A 20,703-nucleotide genomic window follows, 5' to 3' on the forward strand; every position below is an offset into this window, starting at 1 on the left:
GGGCTGCACCCAAAAACAATGTCAAGTCATGTTTATTTGTATAGCCCTTAATCATATAAAGTCTCAAAAGGTTGTAAACACTAGAATTATAACACCATGCCCTGGCTCTAAAGCCTACTTGAGGGCAAGGGAAAACTCAAAACCTCAACATGAGGTAAATAAAGAAACCATGAGAAAGGACTGCACATGAGGTAATCCCCCTTCCATGATGAACAGGCTGCAGTGGATATTGCAAGGGCATTAACAATACATAGACATTGGCAACATGAAACATAGATCATTAATCATCTATAGAATATAAGTGTTTCAGGCCTAGATATGAACAGTTCTACTAAGGTTGCAGATTGAATCTCAGATGCCTAGGCATTCCACAGCACCAGGGCCCCAATGGAGACCGCTCTCGAACCTGCGTATTTCTTATTGGTTCTTGGGATCACTAGTAGACCCAATTTTACGAGAGAAGGTTCAGAGCAGGAACAACGGGGGAAACACTAAATCTGAAATATATGAGGGGGCAAGTCAATGCATAATTTTGTATAAAATTATTGGAACCAACAGAATCACATCTTACACTGACAGGGGGCATTACATGTTAGCTAAAATCGGGGTAATGTGATAAAACTTTGTCTAACTTAAAAACGTTGCTGCACCCTATTGTATCATCTGCAGGCACTTAATGCTCGACTTTGGGAGACCAGAGTCGTACACTACAGTAATCAAAACGGGAGGTAACAAATGAATTTTATGAATTATAATCTCAGCATCAGACTCCAAATCTCAAGTATTTTACTAGTAAATCAAGTAACAATCTTAAGTAACTCATTTATTTTTTTCATACAATATAAATTATTTGTTCTTGTGATGTAAAAAATATTTTTATTTTTTTTACTGACACCTGAAAGGATTTTAGTTCAGGGTGCCAGGGTTGTTTGTTGTCCATTGTTTCCGTGCAGTTGTTATTTTGACCAAAATGCACTATTTACATAATTGTCATTATTAGCCAAACATGCTACTGTTCTTTGATATACACACACCTAAAGGCTGATTTGTTTTTTGTAACCTAAGTTTCATAAAAAAGATAGGCCTCCGCGAGGACTGTTAGAACAGGTTCGAATGTCTATGGGCTGCGTCTTTTCCTGATTAAAATCCATCGACGTCTTCGGTACTTATTTTGAGGTTCTGACTTATGAAATTATCAACTCATCTTTTTCCTCACTGAAGTCATACAAGACCCTTGTTTATTTTTGATAGTCATAAACCTAATACAAGTGAAATGTTATAATAAAGAAAATGTTTAAGTGTAAAAGTGACTGCGCAAAAATGACCGTCAGAAAGTAGGACAGATGAAATCCTGTCTTCGGAATCTCTTAATATAAATAAATTGGTAAAAAAAAAAAAAAAAACAGAATCACAAGGCTCCACGAAGAGACAAGCTCTTTGTCCAAGAGAAACAAACACAGGAAAAAAGCAGCACACTGTACTTTCTGAAGTAACTGGAAGAATGTTTCACCAGACAAGTTACTTAACATGTTAAGAGTTCATGAAACTTTATTACACACTTTTATACACGTCATTGCCTCAATCCTCTCACTTGTATAAAAAGGGAGAAGTACAGTTTTGATTACAATTTCAGCAAATTGCCCCGTGATCTAACCATCACACAGATGTGTGTAGCCCACTTTTCAGCAAACAATTGAGTACAATTTCAATAAGAATTCCATTGATGCATTAATGGAACTTGCACTTGAGCAAAATAAGTCTATTTTTAAAAAATGGACAATGCATCCTTATGTGGATCCATCAACGGCTCTGCATGCTTGTTTAATCAGAATCAGAATCACCGGCATCCTCCCCCTCTACCCGTTTTTCTTCATCTTCTTGAAAGCTCCCATCATAGTTGACTCCAGATGGCATTTTGATTACAACCTCACGGTCATCGCTGACCATGGACTTTCGTCTCTCCAGGAAAGAAGGGCTGCTCATCGGTAAAGTGTCCTAAAGGGGTAAAAATTGGTTTAAGGCATATTAACGTATTTTCCAAACATTAAGTTGCTCTGGAGTGTAGTCACACCAGCAAATGAATGCATGATTAAAAAGGAAAAAACATATCAGGGTTCGTACACTTTAATTCCCAAATTCATAGCACTTTTAAGGGAAAGCCAATGTTCTTTTTCCCCCAGTACTGCATACATCAAAAGAACAAGGGCCTATACCTTAGTTTCAAACCCCAACCCAATTTTGGAATCCTAAAATAGGTTTAAAACCCTAAATTGCAGCCAACAAACAACCACTACATCTAACCCTAGATGTAGCCCAAACCCTGTTTAAAATTGTAATCCTATTAAAAAATGAGACACAAAGTCATTCTTGTGACATTTGCGCGAGTGACGTATGATTAGAGGGACATTGCAAGCTTTTTTCGGCACGAAATTGAAATTATTAACCCATGCTAAGAGCGCACCCTCTTGCAGTTTAGTGTAAAAATAACATATGATATACCGGTAATCAAAAGTTTGAACTAAATGATATAATAGTGTGTTAATATTTTTTATTTTTTCACTGGGGGCAGCACGGCGGCGCAGTGGTTAGCGCATGTGCGGCACAGTTCATGTCATGGGAACCTCCTGTGTGGGTTCAAATCCAGCTCCAGACTTCCTGTGCGGAGTTTGTATGTTCTCCCCGTGCTTGCGTGGGTTTCCTCCGGGCACTCCGGTTTCCTCCCACATTCCAAAAACATGCATTTCAGGTTAATTGGCCGGTCCAAATTGTCCCTATGTGTGAATGAGCGAGTGAGTTGTCTGTCCCTGTGTGCCCTGCGATTGGCTGGCAACCAGTTCAGGGTGTCGCCTGCCCACTGCTCGGAGATGGCCAACCCCACCCCCCCACCCCCCGCCACCCTAATAAGAATAAGCGGTACGGCTAATGAGATGAGATGTTTCACTGGAGTATGAGAGGCACCCTTAGCCAAACTATTGAAAAAATTACAGTACATTGATGTTTGCTTTTTATTGGTTTCCACATGATAGCTCCATGTTGGTGCAGATGCTTTGCATTTGTCACAAAGCGACGAACACACCAAGCTTAATGCACCGCATTACTTTAGGCACAAATATCTGACCCCAGACCACAAACACACCTGGGGCCATTTTCAGTCTGTGCCACATCAACACCATACAAATTGTACTGCTTACATTACTACAAGTAGACTCATTCACAGAAACAGATGTACTCTTCCGGGATACTTGGGAAGCCTGTTCAAAAAACACAAAGGTATTTGCTGATCAGCAGACATAAGTAGAAAAACCCAACCACAGACAACAAAAAAAACAGTTTTATTTCATTTTGTTGCATTTATGATTTTTATTTTGTTTTTGTATCAATGTCTACATTGAAGTTCATATTTATTTTCGTATTTTTAAAAAAAATCCCATTTCAGTATTTCTTTTCACATTTAGATATCGCTGTTTTTATTTCCAGGTTTTTAAAAAGCTACAATAGAACAGAAAAAAACAAAAAGTGTTTATGTAACATATTCAATAGTAAAATAAAAGGTAAAAGGTTCCCTCTTGACTTACTGTGTGCTTATAGTCATTCATTGCTTTAAAGCCCACTTGGTCCTCTTTCTATTAAATGGTAATCAGGTAGATTAACTTTTTATATATGGGTTATTTACAATGACAATTATTCACTAAAAAACGTGGTCAATGTGGTGTTTTTCCCCCCCAACACCCATTTTGAAAATTCTACCAATTGAGGATTCCTACACCTTTTTATGACAGAATTCAGGCACTTTTCAAGCACTTTAAAAGGTTTTTTTAATATATCCAGTACCATCAAAGGAGGAGGAAAAAGAGCCACATTTTGACTCATTTTAATGATATTGATTGTCCGAAGCAGAATGCATTTTAATCTTTAAATCTTAGAGACTGCTGATGTTTTGCATTTTGTTTAATTATTTTATCTTTTTTTTCTTTACGTGTTTCTCCAGAGGATCTGTGTCTAAATTGGTTATTGTATTTTACAATCTCTTTGCTACAGAGCAGAAGTCCTACAGAGCAGAAGTCAATGGAAGGAGACCAAGACGAAGGCCACGATTGACGTGAATGGATGGTGTTATGAGTGCACTGCAGGAAAGAGGTCTAAATATAATGGAAGCTAGAGCTCTTGTTGGTGATAGGAAGAAGTGTAGAGGTGTTGTGAAAGGATAGTGGGATTGTGGACGCGTTCTTAAGGATGGGCTGGGCACCCGTATGATGCGGCAGGGGTAAACCAGTGAAAACTGTCGGGCCCTGCTGTTGAACAGAAGAGTGTGTTGTGTCACCCTGAACAGAGTGACATGGCCGCTTTCTGGTGTCCCATTTCATCTGGAAGGACGAAAGCATGACCAACTTAGGTGCAGAGGTGCTTAACTTGTTTGGGTGTTTGGGCAATTGAGTTGGCCATGGTCCGAAAATGTTTGTGTATGTTTTTTGCTTTTTTTCCCCCCTTTTATTTTCTTTGTTATTGTATGTGTTTGTCTTGCTGTCGGTCACCCCTTTTGAGGGATATGACCAAGGTAGATAGATAGACAATCTCTTTGTAGATTGGTGAATATTTAAATTTATATTTCATGTGTTTTTCATGGATCCCCAGCAAAACATGAAAATAATAAATACTTAATAATTTTGTGCCTCATTTTTATTATAATTATCACTAAAAAACAAGCCAAAAAGCCGGTTTTCTAAATAGAGCTGTCCATTTGGGTGCAAAGAGTGATGTTTTTTCATATACCGGCATAATGACAAACCAACAGAGCAGGCATGTCGGTGTCATTTTCACGCACTTTTTGGATAAGAATTCTTTATTTATTGCATGGTTTAGTCAGAATGCCAAGACACATGGCAATGGCAACAATCTTAAGCGCTTCACCAAAAACTCAAGCATTTTCGTGACCTTTAAACATAACATTAAAATTCAAACATTCTCGAGAATTTCAAACATCCGTACGATTTACTGGTATGTCGAAAATATAACGAGAACCTGTATGTCGAGAATCCTTTTATTAGTTGACTATCAGAGCATGTAGTTGATGAGCTATGCCGGCTTTATAGTTCTCGGGCATCTTGTTTCAGATTGATCTGATGTTTCTGTGATGAATACATTTTTCAATGGTGAAGGATTTTGTACATTTGACTATAAAGGATTTTATACGATTGAATACAAGTTACATGTATTGAGTTTAATGCTGTAGTTATTTACTGACTGTGCCTTTATTCAATGAACAGTGAAAGTTCAGGGCACCCTGGTAGGAACTATTGTTTACAGGAATGGCGGGAACGGGACGGGACGTAAGGCAGATAAAATAATCAGCACATCCGATGACGCAGAAAGGCCCTGATGACGGAGGACGGCAGGCATTGTTTTGAGAAATGCTCGGTGCTGTTTTGAGTTTTCCAGACATCGCGGCGAGGTGGTGGAGCTCACGTTGGGCTTCATTGGCACGCCAATCGGAGGAGCCGGCACACCATCTTGCGGAAAGACGTGGGCCGAGAGGAGAAGCGAGAGGACTTGAAGAGAGGGTTTCCCAGGACCTCCAACAACACTAATTCGACTAATTTGGCCGTATTCGATGGAGTTCACTTAGTTAAAATGTTGATGAAATTAAATCTGTCCCCGTGTGAAAATGTCGGCTTTTCTTGTTCACCTTTTCAATCAAGAAACGAGCGTGCATCATTGGGTGAATGTAAGCTGTGTTTGGTTAATAGAGTCAGATAACTAATTCGAACAATTTGGTAAACGATACATTTTAACATTTAATTCCCAACAATGGTCAGCATATCTCGAATCCCAAGGGTTTAATCTTTGCAATTATATGTGGTATGGCGTATTTTAATGACTGGTGACATCGTGAAGACAACTTTGTTTATCAACAGTCTGACAGCCCGCCAGAACTTTAAGGGGTTAAAATTAGAGGTTGACCGATTGTTAGGCAGGCTGGTTACCGGCACCAATATTTGGGAATTTGACGGATATCGGTATCGTGATATTGTTAAGCTGATATAGTTGATATTAAGCTCAACACCAAGCAACAGCTGGCCCGAGCCATTTTTTCCTCTCGTACCTTATGTCTCTGACGCCACCCTCCTTGAGCCTTCTGATTGGAAAACAAAAAAATCGAGGAGCCTCTGAAGCCACAACTCCCCACTTTGCACTGTCTGCAGACACAGACTGGAGTGAAAGTTAGGCTCTCGTGAATATTTTTCATATTTGCGAATAACTTCACATTTGCAATTAGCTTCTTTCTTCTCTCCAACTCCTTTGTGACCACCCTTTAATGAAATGTCGAGTAAATGTCATCAACGTGCAGCGACGCACACACAGAAGCAGGAAACAAGGGTGTTGTGTCTGATGCCAACTCCCCTGCAGAATCTGACTCCCCTCAGGTGAACACAAACTCAGATTTTCCTTTGCTTCTCAGCACTGCGCTTCAGATAGAACAAGTGTAGCAAGCGTAGTCTGTATATTGTATTCATCAAGAAATATTGATTGGCGTGATTTTAAAAAAAAGATCGGTGTCTATATAATGAGTTAATTGAGACGTTAATGTGAACGTCACTCACATAATATTCACAACCAGGGGCAATTTAAGGTTCAGAGCATTGGGCGTGCTAAGCACCCAGAGTGGCATTTCACTTTCCCTTTACACCAACATCCACACACAGAAATCTTTCAGTCATTAAACATATTAATTTAGTCATTTAAATAAGTAATAAATAATAAATGAATAAATAACCTCTGTGTTCTCAAACACAAACTGATATATTACCAATAAGATAATAATTCAGTATCATTTAATATTTTTTAATCGTAAATGGTTTATAAATAATCCATCATTATGTGATGATAATGTGGTCAACTGATGAAGAAAATTTATAATTATCATAATTCATCTTAACGGGTGGTAGGAATCAAATGGACAACCATTTCAAAGCAGGGGAGTATTTCCGAAGCCGTTTTGTTCACATTTTTGTTTTCTTTTTATTATTCTTTATTTAGGGTTTATCATATTTAAACTTATCCTGTCCCATATTGAGGGAAAAAAAATGATATAATTTTCAGGGGTGCTTGAGCCCCCTCAAAAATCGTCTGGTTAAACAAATGTTCACAGCCAGGACTAGTAGTACACAAGCAAGCTAATATAGAGTACTATATTAGCAATGTGCTATAATAGCCTTATTGTAATGCATGTTTATTGTTTGTAGTTGTTAACCGATGGCTGTGACCAGGGCACAATTGTGATTAAGACCTTGGTTTTATTGGATTTCCCAGTGTAAACTAACACACTTATTAGTCATGTGAAAGTAAAAGATTTGTCATGTTAGTTGTGTTGAAATTCTGATTTATTCCCTGGAAAAGTTTTCATTGCGCTATTAATGTTTTATTTGATTTTATTTATTTATAACAAATATTCTATTGTCTTTTTGCATTATTAAAGATTTCTTACACCAATTTTTAAGCTTATACAAAAAAAGTATATCAGCTGCAAATATTGGTTATCGGCCTCCCCTTAATACTAGTAATCGGAATCTTGAAAAACCCATATGCGTTGATCTTTATTAAAAATAAACTTTTCCTTCCAAAGAACTCTTTCGTGCCTCGCCTATTCAGGGTTTGTTTACCGTTTCTCTCTCATGATGGATAGAGAACTTAAACGCTAAATCTGAGTTTTGAAGTACTTACAAATCCTGGGAAGTCGTAGTCAATGCCTTTTTCTGCCAACCTCTTACGGAGCTTCTTTTCCTTCTGCAAGAGTTTTTCGGTCATTTTGGCAACTTCCCCACTTGTCCGCTTCTTATTGTAGCGGGTAGTAGCCGGACGAAGTGGTCTTTGAAAGATCCTCGCAGAACCAACAAACAAGGCATTGTGTATTTTTTCTGGTGGCATTACATGGCCTGAAACATGCAGTAGGTTATCAATTGGTGAAAAATATTATTTGGCCAAAGACAAAATCTGCATAAATAAAGTAAAACTACTTAAAAAACAACACTAGAACCCATCAGGGCACATTGAGGGAAAAGATGCACTCGAAATGAAAAACGTACAGGATTCGTACACCTTTTTCGTGACCAGATTCAAGCACTGTTTAAGCACTTTTAAGGCCAATTTTTAATTTTTCCAGTACCTTCAAAGAAAAAAAATCCAGCGCCAATCAAATAGTTTTGTGGGGGGATTTAATGACTAAAATAAAGTTGCCATCTTTCTACAGGCACATATTTAGCGCTATTTTCAATGTTCCGATCTATGAACTACAATCTTTGTGTCAGTGGGCTGCTATAAACTGACATGAATTCTGCCATTCTGCTTCAACAATGCACGCACTACGTCAAACTTGTTAACAAACCTGGAAAAGGCGCTATACATGTAAAGGGCAATAATGGAGTTCAATACGAAAGGCAAAATAAAAGAAAGAAAGTACTGTATGAAACAAACGAAAAAAATGAGTCAATTTTGGACTAATTTAAATAATGTTGATTGCTCTAAAGCATAGTGCATTCTATCTTTCAATCATAGAGACGAATGTTTTTTTTTAATTTTTATTTTATTTATTTTAATTTTTGTGTGGTATTCACAAGATCTGTGTCTAAATTAGTTAAAATAGAATTCTAAGAAATTATCTTAAATGTCATGTCCATGAGTAAAATAAAAAGGTGAAGGTTGCTTCTCGGCTAACACTCTGCATATAGGTATTCAGTGATTTAAATTAAAGCCCACTTGTTGGTTCAGGACATTTTTCAAGCAGTTTCAATGCTTTTTTCAGATTTTTCAGGACCTACAAAGGAGGAAATCCAGCGCCAATCAAACAAACACTTTTTCGGTTGACTTTGATAACTAAATCAAAGTTGCTATCTTGCTGCTAGCACATACTTTAAGCTACTTTGTGCTGTTTCCATCTATGATCTTTTAATGACAATGGGCTGCTATATACTGATATTAACCCTGCTTGACGCACAGCTTGGCTACGCCACACTTGTTTGCAAACACGGAAAGGGCCCCTATAGGTGTTTGGTAATAAAGGAGTTCAATATGGAAGAATCTAGTCAAGGAAGACGAAAAAAGAAAGTACTATATGTATAAAAAGCAGAAGAATTAGCCAATTTTTGACTAAATTTAATTATATTGATTGCTCTGAACAGAATATAATCTAATCTTTCAATCTTAGTGAGTGCTTTCTGTTTGCTTATTTTATTGTATATATTTTGCATGTTACCATTTATTTATAGCACTGAAGAGGTAATACTTTTAATGTATATTTTTTTATATTATTGTGTTGCATTTTCAGGGATTTTGTGTTGTTGTTAGACTTTAAATCTGTTTAATGTGAAAAAGCTAAATATATATAATATATATATATATATATATATATACACAGTGGGACTTCGGTTATCGCGGGTAATGGGTACGAAAACCACCCGCGATAAGTGAAAATCCGCGATGTAGCTGCGCAGCTTAAAAAAATGCTTTAAAAAAAAAAATATATATATATATTTTTTTAGACCTGCGAAGCTCTGAACTCGCGAACGTGGAACCACGAAGTAGCGACGCCCCTTCAAAAAAATAAATATATATATATATATATATATATATATAATTTTATTTTATTATTATTTTTTAGACCTGCGAAGCTCTGAAACCGCGAACGTCGAAGCACAAAGTAGCGAGGTCCCACTGTGTGTGTGTGTGTATATATATATATGTACAGGACTGTCTCAGAAAATTAGAATATTGTGATAAAGTTCTTTATTTTCTGTAATGCAATTAAAAAAACAAAAATGTCATACATTCTGGATTCATTACACATCAACTGAACTATTTCAAGCCTTTTATTATTTGAATATTGCTGATTTTGGCTTACAGCTGAAAAAAACTCAAAAATCCTATCTCAAAATATTAGAATACTTCCTCAGACCAAGTAAAAAAATAATTTTATAACAGCAAAACTAAATCAAACATTTGAAAATGTCCATTGATGCACTCAGTACTTGGTTGGGAATCCTTTTGCACGGATTACTGCATCAATCCGGCGTGGCATGGAGGCAATCAGCCTGTGGCATTGCTGAGGTGTTGTTAGAATAGAATAGAATATACCTTTATTGTCATTGTTACAAATGGGCTAACATATTGTGACAACGAAATTGGGCATGACACTCCAGTTTTACACATTCATAGTGAGGTATGAGCAAGAAGATAAAGGAACAGAGAAGATAATGTTATAAGACAAGGGAGATAAGGCTATAGTTATAATTTACATGGCATTTACACAAGAAATGTCGGCATGTGGGATGTTACATACAGGGTTGTCGTGATAACGTTGGTATCGTAACGGTTGTGCAATATTGCATTTGGTGCAAAGTCATCATAGTGCAAAAATAGTCAGCATGAAACAGGAAATGGTCAGACATTGTGCAATTTGAGCATTAAACGTAGTGCAGTCGACATGTGCAAGAACAAGACATGAGTAACATTATATTGTATGAGGTAGTGTTGGCACGAGTTTTCAGGTTTTTTTTTTTGTGCGGTGTCTGTTTGAGCAGTGAACAAACATAGTGCAGACAGCATGTACGTGAGTACCATTTTACATACGTGTGAGGTCGTTTTTTTGCAACAGTTTTCAGTTTTTTGTGCAGTGTCTGTTTAGGGTGGTAATGGCTGTGGGGAAGAAACTGTCTCTGAGTCTGTTCGTTTTTGCTTTGTGTGACCTGTAGCGCTTGCCGGAAGGCAGCAGGTCGAAGAGATGGTGGCCGGGGTGAGAAAAGTCCTTGATGATGTTTTCTGCTCTGCTGAGGTAGCGAGAGCAGGCAATGTCCTCCAGACTGGGCAGAGAGCAGCCGACGATTCTCTGGGCTGTTTTGATGATCCTCTGGAGCTTTTTCCTGTCTGCTGCTGTGCACCCAGCATACCACACCGTGATGCAGTATGTTAGGATGCTCTCCACTGTGGCTTTGTAGAAGGACACCTGCAGCTGCTGTTTTAGGTTATTTTTCCTGAGCAATCTCAGGAAGTGCAGTCGCTGCTGGGCCTTCCCTACCACCGCTCTGGTGTTTGCAGACCAGGAGAGGTCGTCGGAGATGTGCACGCCCAGGAATTTGAATGAGTGGACTCTCTCTACACAGTCTCCTTTTATGATGAGTGGTGCTGGATTCCTGCCATTCCTTCTGAAATCCAGAATCAGTTCTTTTGTTTTTGTGGTGTTCAATATGAGGTGGTTTTCCGAACACCACGTTGAAAGTGACTCAACCTCATCCCTGTATGCCGCCTCGTCCCCTTTAGAGATGAGGCCGATCAAGGTGGTATCGTCAGCGAACTTAATGATAGTGTTTGTGGGGTGGGTCGGTGAGCAGTCGGAGCTGTAGAGGGTGAAAAGCAGGGGGCTCAGTGCACAACCTTGGGGGGAGCCAGTGTTCAGTGTTAGGGTGGGAGAGACGTGGGTACCGAGTTTCACCGACTGTGGGCGGTTGGAGAGGAAGTCCATTATCCAGTGGCAGATGGAGGGAGAGAGTCCTAGGTGTGCAAGTTTCTCCACCAGGATCTCCGGGATAATGGTGTTGAAGGCTGAGCTGAAGTCCAGGAAGAGCATTCTGACGTAGCTCCCCCAGTGATCCAGGTGTTTCAGCACGGTGTGAAGTGCTGTGTTTATGGCGTCGTCAGTGGAGCGGTTTGCCCTGTAGGCAAACTGGTGGGGGTCCAGTGTGAGTAGCAGGGAGTTTTTGATGTGCCGGGACACTAACCTCTCGAAGCACTTCATGACCACAGGCGTAAGAGCTACAGGCCTGTAGTCGTTGAGGCTTTCCACTGCTGACTTTTTGGGGATGGGAATGATGGTGGAGGTTTTGAGGCAAGGTGGGACGGTCGCCTGTGACAGGGACCGGTTGAAGATGGTGGTGAAGACCCCAGCCAGCGGATTGGAACAGTCCCTGAGTACCCTCCCTGGTACTCCATCCGGGCCAGTTGCCTTCCTGGGGTTTATGGTATTCAACGCACGCCTAACTTCGTGCTCCTGAAATGTGAGGGAGTTGCTGCTAGTTGTTGGTGGGTGTGATGTGGCCTACCAGCTTCAAAGCGAGCGAAGAACTGATTAAGGTCCTCAGCTAGTGAAGCCTCAGCCTCAACAGTTGCCAGGTTGTGGCCTCTGAAGTTGGTGATGTGTTGGAGGCCCTGCCACATCCTCCTCGGGTCATTTCCAGCGAAGAGGTGCTCGATCCTCCTTGTGTAGGCTGCTTTTGCTTCCTTGATGCCTCTCTTCAGGTTCGCCCTGGCCACCCCGTAAAGAGCCTTGTCTCCAGACCTGAAGGCGGTGTTGCGGTGTTTGAGGAGGGTGCGCACCTCGCTGGACATCCAGGGTTTTTGATTTGGGTAGTTTTTGATTTTTTTATATACTGTGACTTCATCCGTGCAGTAACGGATGTAGGATAAAACAGTGTCAGTGAATTTCTGGAGGTCATGGTGTTCAAATACCTCCCAGCAAGTTTGATCAAAACAGTCCTGCAGCTTGGAGAGGGCTTCCTCAGGCCACGTTTGTATTGTCCTCGTTACAGGTTTTGTTTTCCTTCGGATGGGGGTGTATGAGGGGGTAATGGATAGGCATAGGTGATCCGAATTTACTAGGTGGGGGAGGGGGGAAGCTTAGTATGCGTTTTTGAGGTTGCTGTAAACGCGGTCCAAAGTTTTTTCACCCCTTGTTGCACAGTTCACATGTTGATAGAATTTTGGAAGAACAGTCCTTAAACATGCCTTATTAAAGTCGCCAGCGATAATGAAAGCTCCGTCGGGGTGTGCAAGCTGTTGGATGTTTATGGCAGCGAGTAGAAGGTTTAGCGCTGTACTAGCGTTAGCATCCGGAGGAATGTAAACAGCTATCACAATGAGCACAGTTAGCTCTCGCGGTATATAGAATGGTCTACACGATACCGCCAGAAACTCTAGATCGGGCGAGCAGTGTGCATCAATAATTCTGCTGTTATTGCACTATGCATTATGTACGTAAATGCATAGTCCCCCACCTCTTTTTTTGCCGGAGTCTTCGTTGCGGTCGTATCGGTGTAGCGTGCGTCCTGCTAGCTGAACTGCAGCGTCGGGGATCCGCGGGTCAAGCCATGACTCCGTAATCACAAAAATGTTGCTATTCCGTACGAAGTTGTTGGTAGCTATCCGCAGCTCAAGCTCACTGATTTTGTGTACGATGGATCTGGCGTTGGTCTGGAAGATACTCGGAAGCGCTTGTCGGTGTGGTCGTCTTTTTAGCTTCTTCGCTAGGCCTCCCCGAGAGCCTCGTTTTTGTTTACGTTCCCTCCGCCGTCTCCGTCGCTTGTTGGGCGGGCAGGTAACCCAGGGAGATCCCGGTGGTCTTCGTATGTCCTTTGGGATGTTGTTGTTGGTGTTGTAATCGTGAAATGAGTCGAAATCTAATCTTAGACCCAGGTTAATAAGTTCCTGGCGACTTAAGGTGATAGTTGCCGAACAGGTATTTATCAAAGAAAAGATGAGAGATAAAAGAACACTTAAAGTAAAAAGATTTACTGGAGAGACAAGCCGCTGCGTATAGTCGCGCCGCCATGTTACTTTTTTGACTTGTTGATGCCCAGGATGCTTCGATAGCGGCCTTCAGCTCATTTGCATTTGTAGGTCTGGTGTCTTTCATCATCTTCTTAACTATACCCCACAAATTCTCGATTGGGTTCAGGTCAGGGGAATTAGCAGGCCAATCAAGGACAGTGATGCCATGGTCAGTGCACCAGTTACTGGTGGTTTTGGCACTGTGGGCAGGTGCCAGATAATGCTGGATAATGAAATCCTCATCTCCATAGAGCTTTTCAGCAGATGGAAGCATGTAGTGCTCTAAAATCTCTTGGTACACAGTTGCATTTACTCTGGACTTGATGAAACACAGTGGACCAACACCAGCAGCTGACATGGCTCCCCAAACCATTGCTGACTGTGGGAACTTCACACTGGATTTTAAGCAACTTGGATTTTGCTCCTCTCCAGCCTTTCTCCAGACTTTGGCGCCTTGACTTCCAAATGAAATGCAAAACTTGCTTTCGTCTGAAAAGAGGACTTTGGACCACTCTGCAACTGTCCAGTGCTTCTTCTCCATAGCCCAAGTCAGACGCTTCTTCCGTTGTCTTGAGTTCAGAAGTGGCTTGACCATGGGAATACGGCTATTGTAGCCCATTTCCCGGACACGTCTGTGAACTGTGGCTTTTGATACCTGGACTCCAGCTTCAGCCCACTGTCTTTGAAGCTCCCCCAAATTCTGGAAGCGGCTCTTCTTCACAATTTTGTTAAGGCTGCGGTCATCTCTCTTGGTTGTGCAGCGTTTCCGGCCACATTTTTCCCTTCCAACAGACTTTTTGTGGATATGCTTTGAAACTGCACTCTGTGAACAGCCTGCTCTTTGAGAAATTTCTTTTTGTGTCTTACCCTCCTGATGGAGGGTATCAATGATGGTCCTCTGGACAGCAGTCAGATCAGCAGTCTTCCCCATACTTGTGATTTAGTTTACTGAACCAAGCTGAGTGTTTTTAAGGCTCAGGAAACCTCGCAAGGTGTTTCGAGTTAATTAGATGATTCAGGTGATTAGTTGAATAGCCTACTTGTATACTTTTTCATGATATTCTAATATTTTGAGATAGGATTTTTGAGTTTTCTTAAGCTGTAAGCCAAATTCAGCAATATTAAAATAATAAAAGGCTTGAAATAGTTCAGTTGATGTGTAATGAATCCAGAATGTATAACATTTTTGATTTTTTAATTGCATTACAGAAAATAAAGAACTTTATCACAATATTCTAATTTTCTGAGACAGTCCTGTGTGTATATATATATATATATATATATATATATATATATATATATATATATATATACATATTACAATGTTTTTTTGTACATCTGTGAATATTTAAAGTCAAGTCAAGTCATTTTTATTTGTATAGCCCTAAATCACGAAGAGTCTCAAAGGGCTTCACAGATTATTACACTATATTACACAGACAATTTTTTAGCCGACGAGAAGAGTAGGTTCATATTTCATGTGTTTTTCAGGGATTCCTTGCAAAACATATTACTAATTACTAAAAAATTGGGTGAATAACGTTTGATTATTATTTATAATATATCACAAAAAATTGCCGTTTGGAAGCCAAAAGGGCGGGCTCTTCACAATGAGACGAGCCGAAAGAGTCGCATCTAGAAAAAGAGCCAGAATTCCAATGATCAGTTTGATAAACCTGTCCTCTTGGATGCGAGAGTAGGGAGCAGTAATGCTTCACCCAAAATTCAAGCATTTTTTTTCAGCCCTTGAAAACACAACATTAAAATTCGAGCATTCATAAAGATTTCAAGCACCCCTACGAACCCCGTTGTCGCGACAATATAGTAAGTGATGCCAATTAAAACTGGGCTCAGGCCAGCATTCAGCTTGGGAAAAAAAAGTTGTCAGCACAATGACTGTAATTGACTTCAATTGACAGCTAACCAAGTTTGGTCCCATTGTGATCAATTTTGTTCAAATGTTCAGTTCACTCTACCAAACATGACTGAATTAGTGCACTGTGCAATACTCACATTTAATAAGCCGTTCACCCATCAGGTAACTGTTCATAGTCTCCGCCACAATCTTGGCTACTTCATCACAATGAAACTCCACAAACGCATAGCCTCTGCTTCTCCCAGTCTACCAAAAACAAAATTGCGTATTTCATGCATATTTGATAAAATTAAAGGGACAATGTAGTATTTAGCACCACCTAATGGTAAAAATACACGTGAATTATCATGTAAAGGTGTATCTTTAAAAACACATTCATAGGTCGAGAAATTCGCGTTTATTTTACATACCGTGAGCCTCACCTAGAGAGAGCTTACCTAATTGTCTGCCATGTTGCTGCTATAGGTAAGCCCAAAATCCAAAAACTGTGCAATAAAGCAAAAAAAAGGAAAAATCTGCCATATTCATCAAAAAGTTATCTTAAATTTTTTTGCATCTTTTTTCGTTGAACATTGAATAATTACAAACAAAATTGGCATAAGTTTCAAAGTTGTGTTTCATAATTAACAAAGTTAACAATTGTTAAGGGAAGAGAAAGTCCTGCAGAAGTAGAGAAAAAAAAAACAGAAAATAAGTAAATAGCATGAATAAAGTTTAACTCTTCATAATTAGCAGATTCTTAAGCATATTAAATACCATTTTCATAGAGGGAATGTTTGTCATATTTAAATATTCAACCCCCCAAAAAATTTGTTCAGAACATTTTGAAAAGTGGGTTTACCTAATTATTTGTGGATAAAGAATATTTGCTACACATAAAATGAAATGTATTGCTCTCTTTTTCGTGTCATAAGTCCAAATATAATATGATCATTGAATAAGGTAGGAAGGAAAGAGTATATCACAGTATCTTTGCAGGTGTGTAGCATATATATGCATTCATTTTTTTAAATTGTTTTATATTATAGAATATTCTGTTGTTTTTGGCACTATTTTTCTATCCATGCGAAACTTCAATACTTGAAAAAAGATGTGAAAATTCAAAATGTTTTCTTAAAAATTCAGAATAATCGATTAATCGAAAAAATGATCGACTAAGTCGAAAAAAATAATCGTTAGTTGCAGCCTAAGTCAAAAGACAATTGTATAAAAATTTGAGAAATACAAATTTATATACAGTATCAACCTAGTATGACTAAAATTTTTGTACCGAAATTTGTTTTTAGAGTTTTAAAAAAAAACTTTGTTTTTTGGTATACCAATCTTGTCTTGCCCACCTTAGCAATAATCTGGATCGTCTCAGTCACTGGTGGATGAAAACGTCATTGTAGATTGCTAAAATTGTCACAGTAAACTAGCAAACATCAACCTCCGTCAATTGCTCCACTTAATAATGATTGAAATCACCCTCATCAAGTGAAAAATATTTCAGACTCATCACAGCCCGGCAACCAACTTTTCAAACTGCAACCATCGGGCCCACGGTTCAAATACCACAAAGCCCGAACAGACTGAGGGATAGCTTCTTCGCCAAAGCTATCAACACACTAAACCGTAGTCATGAAACACAGGTTTTAAAGTGCAATGTCACTGTACTAGGAGCAAAACCCTAGTTTTTGAGTGCGATATCCATTTTTAGTGCAATATTCGGGTTATGGACAGTCTTTAATTTAGATTGTCTTGACTAAATTCTAAATCAGTTATGCAGTGAAGTATTTTATTTGCAGAAATATTTTATGGCAGAAAAGTTCTTTTTTGATTTTTGTACATTTAACGTTTTACATTTTTACATATTTACTTGTGACTTATCTTCCCAAATGTTGTGCAAGGGAAACGATTTCAGTTGTCAAGATTACTGTTACAGTTTTAAGTGCAATATCCACTTTTAAGTGCAAATATCACAATTGTGTATAGTTCTTAATTCAGATGTAAATACTTTATATTAAAGTTGAACGAATTTTTTGGTATTCATGAGTCATTTAAACGTACGTACGTGCGCGTGTGTATTTTTCTCTCTCTTGACAACTGCAGTGCAACCGAGATCTCATTTTAGAATGGAAAAAAAAAAAGTAATACTTCGGGTTACCTTTTTACTTCTGGATAATCGTAGCCGAGAAACTGACCCAAACTGTTCAAAGTAGGTTCTGAGTTGTGGCTCATGGAGCCCCAGAGGCAAATGACCGACATAGATCACCCCTGGTGTTGATCGATTCCCCTGTTTGAAGAAAAAAGAAAAACAGTGTGCAAGCTCAATATGATAGGAAAAACAAAATTATATCAAGATATTTATGAATACTTCACATTTGATTACCCTTTTAACCAAATCAATTTAACAATTAATAAAAAAAAAAAATACAGCAGGTCAGAATGTCAAGTTGGTAAAATATTAACCCCTTAACGTTAGAATGTTGGTAAACAAATACGATGTCACCAGTAACTGAAATATATAATTCCAAATATCGTTGGAAAGCTTAAACTCTTGATATTCAAAATATGCTGACCATTTTAAAATGTACTCATCACAGAAAAAATACAATCAGTCTGAAACAAGATACCAGAAAACTGTAAAGCCATCATAGCTTAATAATGTGCTCGCATACTAACCCGATCAAAGGATTCTCCACATATATTCTCCAATTCCCAGTGAAACCAACCGTGTAACGTATTCACTCTAAAACGCACAATAGTCCCAACAGATTAAAAATATATGCCTAAAAGCATTCCTAGATAGTTTAAAAATCCTTGATGTAATCAGTTTTTTTTCGCTCCATAATTCCCCTTTAAAAATAAACAGACCTGTCAGATGATTTCTAATATTGCCCTTTGGATCTACCCCACTCTTGGTCAATTGCAATCTTTTTTCATGGTCCTTAGCCTGTGGTAACCTATGAGAGCCTGCATTTTTTTAAACGACAAGAACTACTTCAGCTTAAAAAAATCTTAAACCAGGCCGGCTGCCTGTTGGTAAACAAATACCTGTCACCATACCATTGGAAAGCTTATTGGATTCAGGATGTGCGGACCATTTCCAAATGTACCAATCACAGAAACATTACGATCGGTCCAAAACAAAATCCCCGAAAACTGCAAAGCCGGTGTAGCTCACCAATTACGTCTCCTCACAGTCATCAAATTAGTTGAATGTGTGCAAACATTGAGTCGCTACTTGCACGATTGTCCGGGCAAAATCTTTTCTCCAAAACACACAAAACGCCGACAGAATAAAACAAATCCGCCTAATTGCATATCTACTTCGTTGGACGATCCTTGTTGAAATTTGTTGGTATCCCTCTAAAACCTCCTTTTAAAAATAGGCAGACTCGTAAAATAATTCCTAATATGGTCGTTAGCCTCTAGCCTTTCAATCGACACCACTCTCGGTCAATAGCAGACTTTTTCCACAGTCTAGAGACTAGAGCCTGCAATCCAAGGTGTTTTCGAATCAGAGCCAAACATAAACGAGCGTAAATGCTACTAGGGATCAATTTTTACGCGCCAATATTACACGCAAATGTGCACAATCAGTGATTGATTCCAATGATACAATCATCTACAGGCATTGGAGTGCAAAATAAATTCAGGCGAGAATAAAAAACATATTTACGTGTGTTCCAACTCAGATTACTCAATTTAGTCGCACTTGGAGCAATTTTCAGTGTGAGACCAAACTTCAGGGAATTCCCGTCCAAAAGAGACCAAAAACCGTTCATGTTTTCTAAACAGTTCGAGAACAGCATTCAATTTGCTAAAGTACGTCTTGGATTGGGATTTTAGGCACATTTTACAGGAACGTTAAGTGGTTAATGTCCAGACTCTTATTATTTTCCCATTCACACGGCGTAATCAAAACACCGGTCGATGTTATAGTTGTTGTAGAGAAAGTCGATAATCTTAACTAACCTTCTTGGACTTCACCTCCTTCACCTTCCTTTTGAACTCGCTCTCTTGCTCAGGGTTCAACGCCAGAAGCTCTTTTCCAGGCTTAGAGCTTGTTTGGCTTTTACTTTCAGTCATATCGATAACTACAATTGAATGTGTTTAATTCTAGAAAGAAAAAAACATCAGTTTTGTACTGGTAGTTCAACCACGACGATGTTCTTACTAGATTAACCACGTGGGAACGGACATAAACCACATCCGGGTCAGACAACTAGAAATTATATGTGTTTAGATAATACGCAGCGTCTTCTATCGATAGGGAGTAATACTACAGCATTGTTTTTGAAAAAGAGCCAGAGCGGGAGTGTCAAGACACAGATATCTATAGAAGACTAGACACGTCAGTGCGCTGTAGCAGTCCACTACACAGATATGTACAGAATACTAGATAAGACACGCCCCTTGGAGCAGCGTGCCTTCTACAAGTCTAAGCTAATTGAGGCAAATTATCAGAATGTTTCGATCAATATTTCCTTAAGGCAAAGTATGTACATTGAAAATAAATTATAACATGCTCATTTCACAACCTATTATCACGCAGGTCAAGGTCAACACGTGCTGTTATTACAAAAATTAATTTTAAAATAATAAAACTAAAAATTTTTTTTTTAAAATCACAAACAATTTATTATTACAGTGGAACCTCGCTAGTTCGCGGTTCCACTTTTGCGGGTTCAGAGCTTCGTGGGTCTAAAAAATATACCTTACCTTCTCAATAAAAGCATATATTGACTTGAGCAGGCGCGAGCTTATGTCAACTGAGGACACGGTGTGGAGACTCTTATTGTGAAGGGGGGGAGAGGCCCTAACACAAAGCTTAGTCATTGCCGCTTCGCTCCCCCCCCTTCAACTCCTCCCACCTCCCCACCCACTATTGTTATTATTCTATTGTGGTAAAATGGCGGCGCCCTCTGTTGGCTGCGGCTGCATCGGCTCGCTACAACGGGTCAGGTGTATCGACATTTCGTTCTACAAAGAATGACAATACAAAGGAAATTATTATTATTATTATTATTATTAGAATAATAACAATAGTCACATTTTATACACTAATCATCGTAGTGCCCATCTATTAACGTTATAATTCTACTTGTCACTAAAAATCATTGTGACACCAATGATAATAACAACAACAGCAATAATAACAGTTATGATATAATAATAGTAACAATTAAAACAAGGTTAACTGTGGTATTTTTGTAGTATTTCTGTAATATTTCTGCAGTAGTATTTGTGTA

General features: G+C 39.0%; 1 protein-coding gene and 1 non-coding gene across 3 annotated transcripts; both read right to left on the reverse strand.

The window, feature by feature from the left end:
• Positions 1 to 1,522: 1,522 nt before the first annotated feature.
• Positions 1,523 to 19,767, reverse strand: nifk (nucleolar protein interacting with the FHA domain of MKI67). 2 transcript variants are annotated; one of them, XM_088352500.1, is made up of 6 exons: positions 19,427 to 19,763; positions 17,613 to 17,741; positions 15,604 to 15,712; positions 7,720 to 7,931; positions 3,192 to 3,251; positions 1,523 to 1,995 (listed from the first exon to the last, which is right to left on the reverse strand). In XM_088352500.1, exons 1-6 carry the CDS (start codon positions 19,538 to 19,540, stop codon positions 1,822 to 1,824), a joined length of 798 nt encoding a protein of 265 aa, XP_088208626.1. In that variant the 5' UTR covers positions 19,541 to 19,763; the 3' UTR covers positions 1,523 to 1,821. The 2 variants fall into 2 exon arrangements, with proteins under 2 accessions (XP_088208626.1, XP_088208627.1); XM_088352501.1 differs by lacking the exon at positions 3,192 to 3,251 and having other exon boundaries at positions 19,427 to 19,767.
• LOC148353394 (small nucleolar RNA ACA64) lies at positions 3,029 to 3,157 on the reverse strand. Its single transcript, XR_015852786.1, has one exon. It is a non-coding gene; the product is annotated as a small nucleolar RNA ACA64 (small nucleolar RNA).
• Positions 19,768 to 20,703: the final 936 nt, after the last annotated feature.

This window comes from Urocampus carinirostris, chromosome 14 (assembly GCF_059441175.1).
Source record: "Urocampus carinirostris isolate Australia breed hairy pipefish chromosome 14, RoL_Ucar_1.0, whole genome shotgun sequence".
Lineage (NCBI taxonomy): Eukaryota > Metazoa > Chordata > Actinopteri > Syngnathiformes > Syngnathidae > Urocampus > Urocampus carinirostris.